At 34.6% G+C, this 17811-nt stretch overlaps 1 protein-coding gene across 4 annotated transcripts in view; it reads left to right on the top strand.

Moving 5' to 3' along the window:
* The window catches only part of LOC149799319 (neuroligin-4, X-linked-like), a 417548-nt gene that overhangs the window by 340758 nt on the left and 58979 nt on the right, over positions 1–17811 (top strand). The window contains exon 1 of one of the 4 annotated variants that reach the window (XM_089958628.1): positions 9469–10173. The exons of the other annotated variants lie outside the window; for them this stretch is intronic. Coding sequence (XP_089814754.1) covers positions 9702–10173 — 472 coding nt within the window. The 5' untranslated portion in view covers positions 9469–9701. Of the gene's footprint in view, positions 1–9468; positions 10174–17811 lie in introns of those variants that run through there. 4 annotated transcript variants of the gene reach the window in all.

Raw genomic sequence — 17811 nt, 5'->3', positions numbered from 1 at the left:
TATACTAAACACAAAATTCAGAGAACATAACAATAAATTGCTCATGAACTATTCTGCATATGAAACAAAGTTGTTGTTTTGAGTTTAACGCCATTTTTCAGCAAATGATAAACTGTACATGACAGCTAATATATTTGGTGGAGGGAGAACCCGGGAAAGCCTCGGGAAGAACTACCTACTGGAAGCTACTGGTTTGATTTCTCACCTACTTTTGTTGCCCGAGCCCGAAGAACAAACCCACGCGGACAGAGGTGAGATGTCAGTGATTTACAATGGCGAGCGCCTCAAACCACTCGACCACTCCGGGTCCCTTGAAATGAAGTAAACTAAACGTAATGTAGGAAAATTAAAATGCACAACGAATGCCCGTCTTTTTCACATTTTTCAATGGGGATGATAGCTTACAAGAATATTCAAATACATCAATAAAAACACGTTTAAATGTAAGACTATATTGACGCTGGCTTGGAAGCGAGACATATAAGCGTGATCAATGGATGGAACCTAAATGTGGGTGTAGGCATTCGTGTACAGGTGGTAAACTCGAATGCAACACTGGAATTATCTGACAGATTTCAAGGCATATATAACTTAATATAGAAAGTTCCAAATACACACAAGGCAAAGTGGAAATCGCTATATCCGTGAACCCTACACTCTTGATTATCTAACCGGTATAATAACATTCCTTCTCCACATAAAATTCATATCATATTATCATGCATCTCCTGTAGAATATACAGGATGTCATTATTATATTTTCTCACATGATGATTGTGTTATATATGTTATTATATCCATATCATAATTTTCCCATATGCAACACGAGTAATGACACCTAATGGCGTCACAATTGAATTATAACGTCATACAAATGAAAGGAGTAAAGACGGAGACATTCTATTGTATTTCAAAGCCATTGCGCTACATTATTATGCGGTTTGGTTAATACAATCTATATTTTTCATCATAGGATACATTCAAAATTGTACATGAATGTTACTTTGAAATAAATGTAAGAATCTCGCCAAGGCTCGCAAAGGACAGGAATTACTTTCATAAAATTTGGTATAAATGACCACTCATACAAGATTATCTATTTAAAAATGATTTTCTCTATCTAAGTTGGTATTGAAGGTGTCTGGTGAATATTGTTTTTTGTCGGGAACATTTGCAATTCCGCTAGAACATATAACTCGTCGACGCATGGATGACGACATTTTATGCAAAAGTCCGTTGGACTAATAAAATAATCACATATTTCCTAGACCCATATCTTGATTTATTGAGTTGTAAGGCGATAAATAATTAAACAAATTGTACCTTTTCGTGCACAGGAAATTCTGAACAATTGGAAATTAATGTGTTTTTGTTTTGTTTTGTTGGCATTGTTTTAACAGTTTTACTGACGACACAGACTGGTTATATTTTGAGAGCCTAAAATAGGGAAGTCATAATGGCGTTGTAGACACAGAATAAGACAGAACAGCGCATTGTTGAGATTGGATTAAGATCAGTATGTACTATCAAAGTATTATATAAAGCAATTGCATTCTCATATGAGTTGGGAATGAATACGTCTGTGTATTGTATTAATGTTTATGAGAATAATGAGACATAAATACCTGGGGTTTTACGTAATACACGTGCCCATAAACATGTGATTATATTCAAACCGAGCTGCATGTGTAATGTATGGATTCTTGATTTATTCATAGTTACGTAGACTACTTGGTTAGTTACGTAGGCAATTTGATTACATTATTGTTACGTAGGCTGCTTGGTTAGTTACGTAGACAGTTTGACGGTGTCCTAGTTAATAAGGCTACTTGGTTAGTTACGTAGACAATATGTTTCTTTCATTGTTAGGTAGGCTACTTTGTTAGTTACGTATGTAGACAATCTGATCGTATCATAGTTATGTAGGCTACATGGTTAGTTATGTAGGCAGTTTGATTATATCATAGTTACGTGGCTACTTGGTTACTTACGTAGACAATTTGATTATGTCATGCATACATATATAGGCTACTTGGTTAGTTATGTGGGCAGTTTGATTATATCATAGTTACGTGGGCTACTTGGTTACTTACGTAGACAATTTGATTATGTCATACATACATATATAGGCTACTTGGTTAGTTATGTGGGCAGTTTGATTATATCATAGTTACATGGGCTACGTGGTTACTTACGTAGACAATTTGATTATTTCACATATATGTAGGCTAATTGGTTAGTTACGTAGACACTTTGGTTATGTCATAGTTACGTACTCGGTTAGTTATGTGGGCAGCATGATTATATCATAGTTGAGTGGGCTACTTGGTTACTTACTTAGTCAATTTGATTTTATCATACTTACATAGGCTACTTGGTTACTTACGTAGACAATCTGATTTTATCATACTTACATAGGTTAAGTAGTTACTTGCGTAGACAATTTAATTTTATTACACTTACATAGGCTACTTGGTTACTTACGTAGAAAATCTATTTTATCATATTTACATATGCTGCTTGGTTAGTTACGTAGGCAATTTGATTATGTTATCGATACGTAGACTAGCTTGTCTTATGATAGCTATGTCGCCTAAATGTATTTATTTTTGTCAAATAAACCCTGTCAAGTTTACTTTTTTTAAATAAAAGTACGTTACACTCTAATCGTTCTGTATTCTGAAAATATATGTTAGAAATTGACTCCATGTAAGGAATATGTTGTAAGTGAATACATATATCGTTGGGTTATTTCCTTGTTTATATTCGAGATAGCATTATATCATACAGGGCTGTCTCTTATCATACAACTGCAAGGAAAAGTCATTTTATTTCAGCCTTCAAAATGCATATTAGTAGCCTTAATTGTTCAAAACATCAACGTCAGTACTATGGTCCTGTCAACAGTTTGGGTAGGTTTATTTAAGCAAATGTTATGGGCTGTATAAGATGTATACAAAAATATAAGTACGACAATATTAGCTGTATATAGCAATGTACATATGACACCATTGACTGTATGTATAAATATCAATATGACAGTATAAGCCGCATGCAGAAATATCAATATGACAGTATAAGGTGTTTGTTGAAATAACAACACGGCATTAGTAGCTTTATGGAGAAATATAAATATGACAGTTGATGCTGAATATAGAAACAAATACGACAGTATATCGGTACGTTGACAACAATACGACAGTATAGCTGTATGTTGACAACAATACGACAGTATAGCTGTATGTAGACAACACTACGACAGTATATCTATATGTAGAAAACAATACGACAGTATAGCTTTATGTAGCTGTATGTAGACAACGATACGACAGTATAACCTACATGTACTACAAAGTAAATACGACAGTATACACTGTATATAGTCAGTGGTGTATAGCTAAATAAAGAAGCGAGAAAACGCAATAAACAAATGAGGGAAAGAATGTTACTCAGATACGAATGGACAATGGCGAGAGCAAAGAGGTAAGGGAACGTGGAAAGAGGTAAAGAAACGTGCAAAGAGGTAAGGGGAACGTGCGAAGAAGTAAGGCGACGGGCAAAGAGGTACGCGGAACGCTTTGCCACAGCACTACACTCATGCATGTAGTACAATATAAATATGACAGTATAAGCCGTGAAAACGAAATACCGTTAAACTGTGAGATTGGAACCCAGTACGATATTCGTTTTTTGCCAAAATTACGTTCATGGCGATTGCATTTAGTCTATGTTACAGATTTTAGACTTTGACCAAGACAGTACGTGTGCTATGATTCCATGTATGTATTACGCTTAAAACAAGGAATACACTGTCAGCAAAATGACTGTAAACAAGTTCGATGTTTTATGGAGATAAAATTTGATTGTAATATTAATATCATATGTGGCTTATGAAAGCAGGCCTAATGTCTAAATCAGAATCCGAGGTTTTCTTGACTCATTCGGAATGTATTCATCTATCAACCTGCTTGACATTGGAGTTGTATACGTATTCCAAGCAATGCATAATGGTTTAATATTTTGACCAATAGGAAGGCACTACACTCGCATAGTAGAAAATCGAAGGAAATCAATGAAAACTGGATAAATACAGTTTGTTTCGAGCTAAAAAGAAGCACACAAAAGGGATTTCGGTTGAAAGTCAATACATATCCCAATATCAATAAAATCATCATGCTGTGTGATTAATGGCTACATTATGGAAAATAAATGTAAAATAATGGAAATATCTGAGTTTGATGTATAAAGAGGTATCGTACGTTAGACGGGTTCTAAAAACATTCTGAATACCTAAAGTCTAATATTTGTCACTATACTTACGTATGACTTCTTTCGGCAAGTAAGACATACATGCCTGCCCACCAATAAATAAATAGATAAATAAATAAATAAATAAATAATTAAATGCAAATAAAAACAAAACTAAAATATTTAAATAAATACCTTGTTACAGTAAGGGTTTTACTGAAGCTGATTTGCATTTCTACGATATATATTACAATAACTTTGGTGTCCTTCCGAATTTTATAATGTCCGTCTGTCTGCACTCGATATTAAGTTCAATCATAACATTTCTTACTTATCAAAAGGTGGGTCTGTTATTTATATGCTATCAATCAGCTAACTTTTCAACATTTTTTTTATAAATTCGATATAGAAAATATTATCTATCTTAACTGCACACCGAATTCATGCAAACCATTTTACAGTGTATATAACTGAGGAGAGGATCGGGACGGTACGGATACGAGCGTATATATGACGTTTAGATTGTACAGATTCTCAATTATTTTATTTTACTCTATCTTCTTTGTCAACAAAAGTATCTGAAATAATGGAATCCCACAAGCGTAGCAAATTCACATATCGTACAAAACAAAACATCCACGAAGCATGGAGTAAAGACTTTATCTTTGCATTAATGTTACTCCGGAGGCAGATTTTGCCGACTTGAAAATGGTGTATACCAATATTCATATGATAAAACTGGTTTTAATGGCTCTCCCGTGTGCAGTGAATTATATATCTTCCAAGTTCATTGGTTTGGATTTAAAAGTGTCATTTATTCAGTGCATTTGTATTTGATTGCTCTACTGCTTATGGCGTGCGTCCTACGGAAGCCCTGACAAGAAATATTTCAGATTTATTTCTAAAATACGAACACTAGTTTGCTAATCTAAAATCTTGATTTACTGATCCGTGCGCAAAATTTACTAACCTGATATTACAGTTTACTTATGTCATTAACGTATTTGTAACCCGGGTTCTGTAATTAGCAAATCTGGATCTCTGATTAATAAACTGAGATCTAAGATTAGAAAAAAAAGTAAACTGTGTCTTTTTCAGAGTTTTAGCATCGGCCGAGATTATAGCGTCTATACCTTTTGAGAGATAATCAATGCTTAGATAAGCAAAAGACAGACAACATATATGATGGCCACGCCAATACAAACTTCAAGTTCATTGCTTCACGAAGTGCTCCAGTCACACAAAATGTTCCACACGAAGATTTCGAGTCAAATGTCCACCTTATTGGCGAAATAATTATTCCCAGCGATAGTTCTTGTCTTGTGGCGCTGAGTGCATTTCCACAAGTACATCTATATATTTGAACACATGCAAAATTGTGTGAAAACATCACAGACTACTACAGTATACATTCAAACAAACGAGTTCGTGGAAGCCTGCTCGCTATGATGACACCGTGTATCTTTAAATCAAACATCCACACTAGAGAAATCATATAGGATAAGTATTTTCAGTTAGGAATACTAACCATGCGCCTGTCTGATTACCCAGCAATTAAAGCTCACCGGCCATACTCCAACATTTTTTTTACATCAGAGTTGCATTACATGATTAAAAGTAGTTATACTCGCACAAAAAGAACAAAACAAGTATTAAGTGTAAAGAAGAAATAATTATTTAATTACTCGAAATAGAAGTACACAACGATATTACTTCCCCTTTGCTACGATTTCCCACCTATACAGGACACCAAACGGAAATGACGTACACTTATACCGACAAGACGAAGTACATGCTTCCTCTTGTCGAAAACTAAAACACTATAAACTATGGATAAGGAACATTTAGATGAAACTACTGAAAACTAATTTACTGTTCAGCCTTATATCGATATGCGTACACGACGCATTATATTGTGTCGCTTTCAAAAATGTTCCATTGTTTCAATGTATTTGAAAATTCATGTTGATACAGGCAAAAAGGAATCATTCTGGCTTCCCTATGTCGGCTGACTTTTTCAAAAAAGAAAAGAAATCAGCACACTTAAAAGAATCCAAAGGAACCGAACCTGGTTTCCTTATTTCGGCTGACTTCAAAATTAAAAATCGGCATACTTAAAAGATGTCAAAGTCAGTGTCCGGGGTTGGTTTGCTTTGTAATGAAATAACTTTTGTATTTTATATCCTGTCGGTACGTTTAAGGAAGGAGTTTATTGCTCGCTGCAAGTTGTGTTTATTCTAATTATTTGTCATATTTAATCATAATTGACGTTTGCAGGGCAAATATTATACAAAACAATACCTTGCTTTAATAATACTTTTGTAACCCATCCTAGATAAAATATTATATTTGCACCCACAGTAAATGTTTTTCAAAATAATAACTTTATTTACAATAAACCGTCATATCATTAACCTGGATACAATACAATCTTGATCAGTTTGCACCTTGTAACCTATCATGCGTGAATGGCAGTCGGGTGATATTTTCGTCTCTTTTGCGATTTTTTATCTGACATAAGCGATACACACTACCTTAAGGATGCATACGCCAGCCGGCATCCGCTCATATACGGAGTTCGTGGATATATTTTTTCTTTGATAAATTTCGCATGATGAAAAAGAAGGAACAAATTATAACAATGCAAGGTTAGTTTCTTTCATTTTATTTTCAGATAAGTGTATGTTTACCAGTTGTTTTGTATCGTGCCGGGGGAGGCACAAATGCAACACAAAATTATTTCCTTTCTTATTCGTATGGAATAATGGAGCAAATATGATTTACTATATTTACTAGTAATGTCAAGCTTTCACTGGCGTCACTAAGGTGGCGCGGACCGCACAGGGTCACACCATCAGAGGGGGTAACACTAAAATGATTGTCTAAACAAAGGAAGTTCATGGGGGGTGACACCATGAGTTACAAAACTGGGTGATGCCAACCTAGTGACGCCACTGCAAGATTTCAGTTTACGCGCGCACACACTAAGACAACTTGAAAAATAAAAACAAACAATACAATTATTTGGTAAGAGCTTCATATTGCAGCAGCTAAACACTGACAAATGCTCAACATTATTCTCTCTCTCACTCTCACTCTTTCATGTGTAATAGAGTGTGTATTATATGTAGCATTGTTACGACCTTAAACCTAAAATTCAATATATTTGTTACAATATCTCATGTACACTACCGTCAGAAAAATGTATACGTATTGTGCAGACTATCATATGTTAAGTATTATTGTTTTATAAATCAATATTGATAATTTGACTGGAAGACTTAAATTGAGAATGTCGTTGTGCAATATATATATATATATATATATATATATATATATATATATATATATATATATATATATATATATATATATATATATATATATATATATAATGGTCTTTGAGCCAAATTGACTATAACCCGGCATGAATTATACAACTTTCCGATCCCTCACCCAATTCGATCCCACAGCTTGAATCCACTCTTTTTTTCTTCTGGCAAACAGGGTCTTTCGGAGAAAGAAATAACCCTTTTCCCCATCATCAGTCATTGGTTACATCCATATATAACACTGTGTACCGTATTTGCTGTACAACGTAAAATGTATCACACAGACATTTACGTGGGGGAATTAAACACTTGAATGGCAAGGTTGAATGGAAGGGATAAATGTACGTCATATCCATTTTTGGCATGTGGAAACTACATATTGTTTACGGAGATTGCCGAATAATTTCTTCATTTAAAAAAGCGGATTTTGTAAGTGTAATTAAACATTTGTATGGTGTGCGTACGTAACAAATGCGTTTGCTTTATGACTATAATAATATCAGACGTTTGTACAGTATAGGTGACCAGTGACTTTTAAATGTTATTTTAATTTTTGAATGTTGTTCATACGTTGGTAAGCTGCATTTCCATCCGCATGTCGGATTTCAAATCTACTGGCCCTCGGCTATTATTCGATAATGGATTAAGCCAAACATCACCTGGAACTAAATTGAAGTTATACGGAGGATGTGTTAAATTTTGGTGTATGCTGTACTCTATTAGAAAGTTTCTCACATCAGCGGAGTTATGTATCGGTGCGTTGTCATCGAGTAGATGGATATATCCGGTACCGGTGCGTGGACGGTAGAATTTCCAAAAATTATGGCATGACTTTGGAGGCTGACATATGTCCAGTGACAAAGTCAGAGTTATACACAGCTAACTCAACGGTCAGGTAAGTGCACCCGGATTTTACCGCATGGAATAAGTGTTCCCCTTTGCCGACATGTTTAGGTCACTCTCATTTATCTATGTTCAGTCACACACATAAATATGCAGGTGTCTGATTTGCAGCACGTGCAGCTGATGATCGTGTCGTAGAACTTTATTTTGTGTATCGATCAGCCTTATATTATTGGCAGGTTCAAATAAACAAAATGTTATGACAAACTATTCTGAAATTTTCGACAGGAATAGCGGTACCTATGTTGTTAATATGTTCAACTCGAGACAAGAAGGATTAGGGTTTGAACCCAGTCCAGACCAGGCTGGTTCAGTTACTTGGTATATCTATAAACTTGGCATTTTACTCCAATTTTCTAGGCACCTTCTAATATATCGCGTATTTATATTCGTCGTTATCACAATCAATCAATCAATCAATCAATTGACCAATAAATCAATCGATCAATCAATCGAATATGTGTACACAAGAGGCTGTTATAGGTACTTAGGTAGTTATCAACCCCTTGTCTAAGATAATCCTCCTCAACATTATTGCACTCTTTTAATTTAACTTTTTATCGCAATTGTTTTCCTCGACCGATCAAATGCGTTTTAGTATCATATCATGTGCAAAAATATTTATGATTTATAGTTACCGATCGATTGAAAGTTCGTACACGCGGTCGTAATATCCAATCCATTGCGTTTTGATTCAATATGCATTGGTCCTAATGTTTAATTTTGTCATATCAATAATCGTTGTGCTCCAAAGACGTTGCAGTCTATTTACAACGCATCTTATCTTGGAGAATTATATGCTTCTTGGAGAATTAGCCGCAAACGAATGCTATGGAAAGGAAGGGAAGTATTGGAGAAAGCAAACAGAGAGCGCATCACGAGTGCACTAGGATTCCTATGCGAGAGCTAACATACCACAATTGACTTCATACAAGTGAAGCATACATGCGTATATACCATTATTCATACTGGAGAATGAACTTGAAATAGGACGGGCAAGCGTCCCATTAGCGGCTGTCAGAATTAAGAAAGATATTGAGTGTAGTAATTGCGGGGAGTATCTAGCGTTATTGTCAATCAATTAATTCCTCAGGATTGTTTCAGTATGTTGAGGCCCAGTAAAGGTGCAGCTAGTTGTGAAATGATCAATTGGGTTTCAATTATGCACCACTATTAAGGAGGAGAAAAGTTTAAAAGAAATAGGTAAAGAATTCTTGGATGTCGTCATCAGTGGAATTAAGAAACAAGGAAATGTTTTTGATAAAAGTGGAAGTATCTTGTGTTATTATTTTTTCTATTTTAGAAAGTTTAATGTCAAGAGTGATAATCAAGCAATTAGGTTCATCAGTGATCTCAACAAAATATGGGAAAATGAGAGGAGCATTGGTGGAGTTTCCCAACTCCGCAAATGTTCAACTTAGGCCAGTAGAGGCTTTTAACGGCTTGCAATATGCAGCCCTACGAAACAGTTACCTCAGACTTATGCCTCCTACAAGTCCCACAGAACGATGGGAAGGAACAAGGTCCGCATGGACTCACAGGGCAGCTTGTCCTCAAAAGGTCCCACGTGACAAGGATTTAACTAATTCTATACCTGTTGAAACTTTGGCTAAACTCACAAGGATTACCCAGTACACGAAAACCCAGCTTGAAGATTGTTTGACAGTTAATTTATTCGTGCCGACTAAAGGTAAGCTCTTCTTAAGGAAGCTTATTTGTCATATATGTATGTATGTATGTATGTATGTATGTATGTATGTATGTATGTATGTATGTATGTATGTATGTATGTATGTCAAGCATCTCTCAGTATTTCTGCCTGCATGTATGTTGGACGGTGCATGCAGTTCTCTTTACATATAATTTGTTCTGACCAGGTTCTCTGATTATAACTCTTATCGTCTTAAATGCCTTGAGTTGTGGATACAGTGTAACGGACTCAATTAGGCACAAGAAAATAGTTAATAGCTTGATAAACAAAGTGACCAACGAAAATGAAAAACAAAATAATAGCGAATCAAGTGGTTCATATTGTAATATAATTTAAAAATGCAATAGGCAAATCAATGGAAAACGTAATTAATTATTTCAAGTTATCACTACTCTCTCTTGTTAGGAGTAACTTCATTCTTTTATATTTTCTGCTTGAGGGAATAACATTGTTAGTATTTCTGTAATTGACTAATAAAATATGCTTATCTACATCACGGAAAGAAACATCAGTGATTTCATGCTTTCGATTTCTAAACCACTGATGTTTATGATTACAGATTAGTAGCATTTCACCTCCTGAAATATAGATAGAAAAGGTAATATTAAGTTTCATATCATTCTGTTGAATATTCTGTATTGTAGATCATGCATATTCATATTTGAAGTTAATTGTTATATCTATGTTGAAGACTGTGCAATCATACTTAATTTGTTCACGTAAGCAAATTGGGTCGCTATGACATCAAAGCATTATGTCGCCTCCCACCCACCCTACCCATCACTCCTTCATCCCAATCGTACCAGGTAGGTGATATTGCAAGTTAACCAATGCAAGGCTATGCAGGTTATCCGCATGAGGGAGATTCTCTGGTATTAATGGTACAGCTAGCTTCCATTAGCATGCTGATAACTGGGTGAGTCAGGCATTGTGTATGTTGGACACATTTAGTATATTCCAGACATTAGATCATGGCTTACTTTTAGGACTGGCGTTAGGTTATTGTATATGTCTCTACCTATGATGTGCTTGCTATCTGTATATTAATATAAGATAAATTTAGAAATTTTGAAAAAGTGCATTTCTGAAGAAACAATGTATAATTCATCAATACTAAAAATATATATTTTAGCAAGTAAATGTTTGGAAAATTATTTGTTGACAATGTTGATATAACTTCATCAGTTGAAATTGAACTTTTCGGAAACCATAGCATGAGGGTGTATCACCGTTCTTTAATTGAGGCCACAGGAATATGTATTTTAGTCCTAAACCCACTCTGAACATTAAATGACCCGCACGTATGCCATATACTTGCTTAGAAATCAAAACTCTTTTCCAACAGATCGTGAGCATATATATATATATATATATATATATATATATATATATATATATATATATATATATATATATATATATATATATATATGTGTGTGTGTGTGTGTGTGTGTGTGTGATATTTGTGTTTAAGTGATGGCTACGAAACAAAACACGTTAATCAGAGATTACATGCCTTAGAGCAAGAAATACTGTCATTAAGTACCTTAGAATGGGGATGGACGAAGGTGCATTCCTTATACGGGGCCTTACCATTTAAGTTAGGGGCAGGATGGGTGTCGTGTGGTGGGTGGGGTTTAAAAAATTTTGCTCAGATTTGTGGAAAGAAATTAAACTAATTGTATTCATTATATTAGTATTGATAAAAATATCTTCAGGTAAAAGAATAAAATATAGCATGTTTCGAAGGAAAGTCCCTACCTTCTGCCCTCCCCGACCGAGATCTAAATGGTTGGTCCCTAGTCATGTTAAATTTAAAAATAGAAAAGAAGGTCACATGGTAGATAAGAACCACGTATTTGAACATGCTATATGCCTGTGGCCTAATGATGTTTCTGGTACACGCAACATTATAGTCACACGGCATGACACAGTTTTCAGCTTACATTTACATACATTTCTCTTAACCGTGAATATTCTTATGTTACGTGTTTAGGCTCGAATAAACAACAACAAAAGAAAGAATGAATACAACAAGCTTTGAAAAATCTAACAAACAAATTATTTCCCTGAAATAATACTGTAAAAAAAAGAGAACTTACGGTTTTAAGAATCAAATCCAAAAATAATCCAAGAATAATCCACGAATTAAATCTTAGAAGTCTTTGTAATGAAATGTTCTAATGAATTCAAGTTCGATTCCCGACGAAGAATCTAAGATAGAAGGCGATGACGTATACTGTATCCTTTGTGGTGTTTTAAGGTCAACAGTTACGTGTTGTTCACAAACAATAATCCGGTGTTTGAATTTCTCAATAAAACGTAATGAAATGTCTTTGTCCAAGAGCTCTCAAACTTTTCCAGGAAAAAGAATTATTTTTTAGAATCCAAATAATTTGAATAAACATTAAAATGGAATTCCTCAAACTGGTCACACACAAACGAACACCTTGACATCAAGTGTTCTAAGCCCCGAGTGAGACATATCTCTATGCATCACTATTATAACGAACTAATGCGCAATTTCGGAAAGCCCAGAATTGCGAAATGGAGGCTGTTTACATATAAAATATCTCGCAGCCCCAGTATGACCTTGATACAAACCAATCATATTATTCTAAGAATAAGATCAAAATAAAAATGTTGTTTACTTCTCTAACTGATTTCTAAATAAGGTCAGGAACTAGGTCCGATTTACGTCTTTACAACTGAAGAGTCGAGGTCAAACTATTTTCTGAACAAATATCGAGTGCCTAGCAAACAAAACTGCATTATCTTGACATGTAATGAAATTAAAAATAAAACGATTTTAAAACGTACAAACAATTCAATTAAATCAAATATAAATTAAATCAAATGTACATAACAATATAATCTGTTAAACTAATTGAATAACAGCTCGAATATGAGTCAGCCTCGACAAAGGGGTCGCCTAATATGTTCGTTGTGCAGCTTGTGCGTATACAGGTTTAACATGTGGAGAGTGAAAACTTTGCACGGAAGCAACATCTATTTTACACCTAGTTAATATTATTGCATACAAATACATATTAAAGTAACATAGTCTTCATCAGTGATAAATGGAACATCACGAGTCTGAATAGTGTTATGCTAAAAAACATATTTAGGATACCCTAACACATTTTCTCAGTGTCGGTCGATATTTTGCATAAAAATATTCCATCTTGAAATTATAAGCCGTACTACGAATTATGTAAAACAATTTGTTACTTATTTATACAAACCGCTTCTTATTATAAATTTGTTCGGTATAAGTCCTCTTTTTAACACTTGTCAAACCAGAATTTCGTAACAAGTTCCAGCTGTTGGACAGTTTCAGATATCGGATCAAACTAGCGTTCATTTTAATTAACAATGACTGATCATTGGTACAGTAGCAAAGGAAGCTGGCCGATCGTTGATCGATAAAGATGATATTCGTTCGTTTAAAAATAGTTCAAGGTTTTAATCCTAGGATTAGCCACCCATTTTGCTTTATAATAACTAAAGCGTACGTTCATATTTGCTTTTTTTAAAAAAAATATTTTCTTTGCCTCCCCATTCATTATTTTTTCCTTCTCATCATCTTCCTTCTTAATTGCACATTATTTTCTTGATCTCTTTCTGTGCACAGGTAATATGCATTGCCAGATTTCTTTTCAACTTGGTTTGAGGATCGTTTTGGTACACCAATGCAGTTACTTTTATATTTACAAGGATATACTTTGGGTTAACCACTTTAAAATCGACTTTATAAGTAATACCTAGATTTTCGCTGCATTGAAGGGCGACCGGGAATAGATAGGGAATCTTGGCAGTACTCGTTGTTCCTTCTGTTGGTTGGCCATTTTTAATCATATCTCTGGATGCAGAAGTTGTATTTCGATCTTATTTTGCGTAGTTTTCTGTGATAACTGTTAATTAAGACCGTCATAACTCGACTCAGAGGCTTCGTTTCTGTAGAACATTGCAAATTTTCTACATACATATTTCTGATGAGAATACATGTTAGTTACTGACTAACATGGAGCATTAATGAAAGGTTTTCATACAAATTATTGATGACGGTTCCTATTCAATTTTATGCTGTTTGTGAATAATAATTAAAACCAGATGGTCTTGTCTACTTCGCCATTTTTTCTTTGTGGTCGGGTCACAATACGCGCACGTGTGTGTATGTATACGTGTGTGTGTAACAGGACGAAACCAGATTGAGACTGGATTTTAGCGAAGACACTGAAATCAATTTCTTGATTGAGATGTTTATTTATATTGTAATTGAAAGATCAATGAATTCACACAAAGTCCAACAATATATTTAACAATATGTTGAACAATTAATATAAGGAAATGACATCGTTCCTATATGGAACTAATCAGAACATGCAGCGTCATCAAGTCATCAAACAAGAATCAACGAATATAACCTTAAGCAAATATATATATATATATATATATATATATATATATATATATATATATATATATATATATATATATATATATATATATATATATATATATATATATATATATATATAATTTGCACTCTTAGTGATATGGAATTATTGGCTTCACAATGGAAAAAGTTACTTTTGGTGTCCAGTTCAATATCATGAAGTATTTCCGATTCAACATTTCTCATCGAATGGTCAATGAGCAACCGCGCATGTTGGTCCCCTCCTATTGTAACGAAGAATCTCCCAAGAGCCTCATATTCCCTATGGGCCCTTTGGTCCAGAAGCTGTTATCCTTCATCGACAGCAGCGTACGGGTTACACTTCCCACCCCTCGGCAGTTCTATGACTATCCATCAAAATCAGGTAAAAGACAATCACTGAGCCCTGTAGATCACGAATCACGGTTAAGTACGAATGTAATGATTTACATTTTGCATGCGCGCAGACGAATGTTCTTCGTTAAATATTAGATCCTCTAGTCAGAAATTATGTTCGAAATTATTATTACAATAAGCAGGTTTGAATATGAAAATTTGTTCGACAAAAATAATCTAACTGAATTATAAGTGCTATTTGCATTACTCACCATTCAATGCATTCAGTGTATACTTGAACTGAATTTGTCCAGTTGTGAAAGGCCAACTTGAAACATACTATCGTCTGTCTATATGATAGTATGCTGTTATTTAATACAAGTCTGACAATCTGTAAAATATAGAATAAATATTGGAACGTCCAGTATATAAAACAATTATATACTGATAGCGAACAAGAAATCAATCTTATTCTTTACTTACCTCTCCGGCTGAAGACTGCTCCCGTAAAGGTTGTTGTTGTATATATTTTTTAACACACGATATCTGGTTTAGTTGGGCTGAGCCGGCAGTGAGATCTTTTGCCTCACACGTTTTCATTTCGCTCAGGAAGCTGTCCGTAAATGTTATTAATATATGTATGTTTTAACACTCAGCCAAACAAGGTTTTGGTTGGGCGGAGTGTGCTGTAACATATTTTGCAATACATAAATTTTATTTGCACAGGAAGCCATCCTCAAAGCTTAATAACGTATGCAGTTTTTCAACACAGTCAGTACCCAGTTTGGTATGGGCAGAATCCGCTGTAAGATATTTTGCCTTACAGGCTTAGGAGCCATCCTTAATAAAGGAAGCTTCTTGAGAAAGCTCTTTGTGTTGTGATAATAGACTCAGACGTTACTCTATAGGTACTCTGGCTATGGCGAAATCCAGACAGACGTTACTCTACATGTACCCTGGCTATGGCGAAAAGCACGGCCATAGAGCTTAAGGTATCTTTTCTCACTGCTGCGTAGTTTGTTTGCGCAGCATTGGGCGAAAAGAACACACCATTTCGAGAAAAGTAAAGACAGTAATAAACTATGTACACGTTAACGAAACCTGAGCATGTCCTCTTAGGCATAGAGCATAAAGAGTAAATAAACATCTATCTATCTACCTATTTGTAAATATACCTATGTCTGTATATCTATATCATAAACGCAGTTGCATAAAACACACCATATTCAGTGGTTATTTAATATGTAATATGCTTTAAAGAGCACATACAAGTTTATATCTTGCAAATTATAGGGTGACATATGTATAGCTGCTGGACCGCAGGTCTGTGAAGGATACAAATGTTACTCTGATTTAGGTGAATTATGCAGATGATGACAGAGCAATGCACGAATTAACAAATAATTTCAGAAAGATACGATTAGCACATTTGTACGGAAGAAAAACTGTTACTGTACTGTGTAGATTGTAACTAGATGTTATACCTACAAAGAGGAGGTTAAATCTTAGCTTCATACGCGACAGCGATACAAAAAGGAATTTGAGGAAAAGATCAAACAGGAAAGAAGATAACATCCCAATTAACTGAATACATTATTGGCAAAGGTATATCGTGTAGTTCTAGATAAAAGCCAGGCGTCTGTAAGTTGTAGCACAACTGGTTATATACCAGAATAACTGAATTGATGATCCGTTGTCCGCGGTTCTTCTGTCCCTATGCATACAATTTATATCGCTATTCCTCCTAAAGATCTTAGAGGATTGTCTGGAAACTTTACATACACATTCATCCAATAGTTTAGTTGGTTCCAACTGAAAATGGTTGCACATGCATTATGGCCGCTATGAAACTAATATGTAACCTCTTTTTAATAGGTGTTATATCTAGTTACAGTCTTTTCCCCTTTCGCTGATTTCGACTGACACACATCCTAAAGAGCTCTCATCCAGAAATAAGTTACCAATGACTAAGCCTTGAGGTAGCAATGTTATAAACTGATCACAATGTCGAGTATGTCTGCATCCATTTGAAAGCTATCTGAAAATCTGCTCCTTTACATTTCACTTTATGTAAGAGACCGTTATGCCACATATGGTCAGAGGCCTTATTGACATCGCAAAAACCACAGATGTATCTACCCTATTATCAAATGCCTCACAATTAATGACGCACAACTTTCAATCGATATACAGCTGAATCATTACGAATAAAATGATATTGATTCATGTAAATAAGACCAAAGATTTGATAATGAATCTTAAGGCATTTTCAAATTGATCCATTCCACGATTTTACCCACTTAGCTTAATACACATAGGAACAGTAATTAGAAGGATCACGTTTAGGATATGTATTATATAAGGGTAAATATATCATTTATCCAGATAACATGTTGAATAGCCATCACTGGCAAGAATTAAATAAAATAATATACACAGCATTTGTTTGTTTAGGGCACTGCTTCGTCAATCATTTGGTGACATACTGTGTAACTTTATCAGACCGTATGCAATATAAATGGGTTTGAAATATTTAAAATATCATCTTCAGGTAAATGTATATTAAATAACTTTTTATTTGTGCGCAATTATATGTGGGTTCGAATCAATTGTAGTTAGCAAATAGTTGCAACATATATGTTTGAGAAATACATGGTAACCACAGCCACGTTCCTAACTAAATCCGGGGGTTTTGCGGGGGGATGATTATCACATTCTTGTTGCATATACCCACTAATTAGCACAAATCTTTATATCGATTTTATCTGGATTCAAGTGCATTGGATCCACCAAGGGATCACGTGTGCCAGGGACTGATTCAGATAAATACAATAAAATGAAAA

Source organism: Sinohyriopsis cumingii, chromosome 5 (genome assembly GCF_028554795.1).
Source record: "Sinohyriopsis cumingii isolate HCF-2022 chromosome 5, ASM2855479v2, whole genome shotgun sequence".
Taxonomy (NCBI): Eukaryota; Metazoa; Mollusca; class Bivalvia; order Unionida; family Unionidae; genus Sinohyriopsis; species Sinohyriopsis cumingii.
The sequence above is the reverse complement of the archived record's forward strand: the minus strand, read 5'-3'. Positions and strand labels throughout refer to the sequence as shown.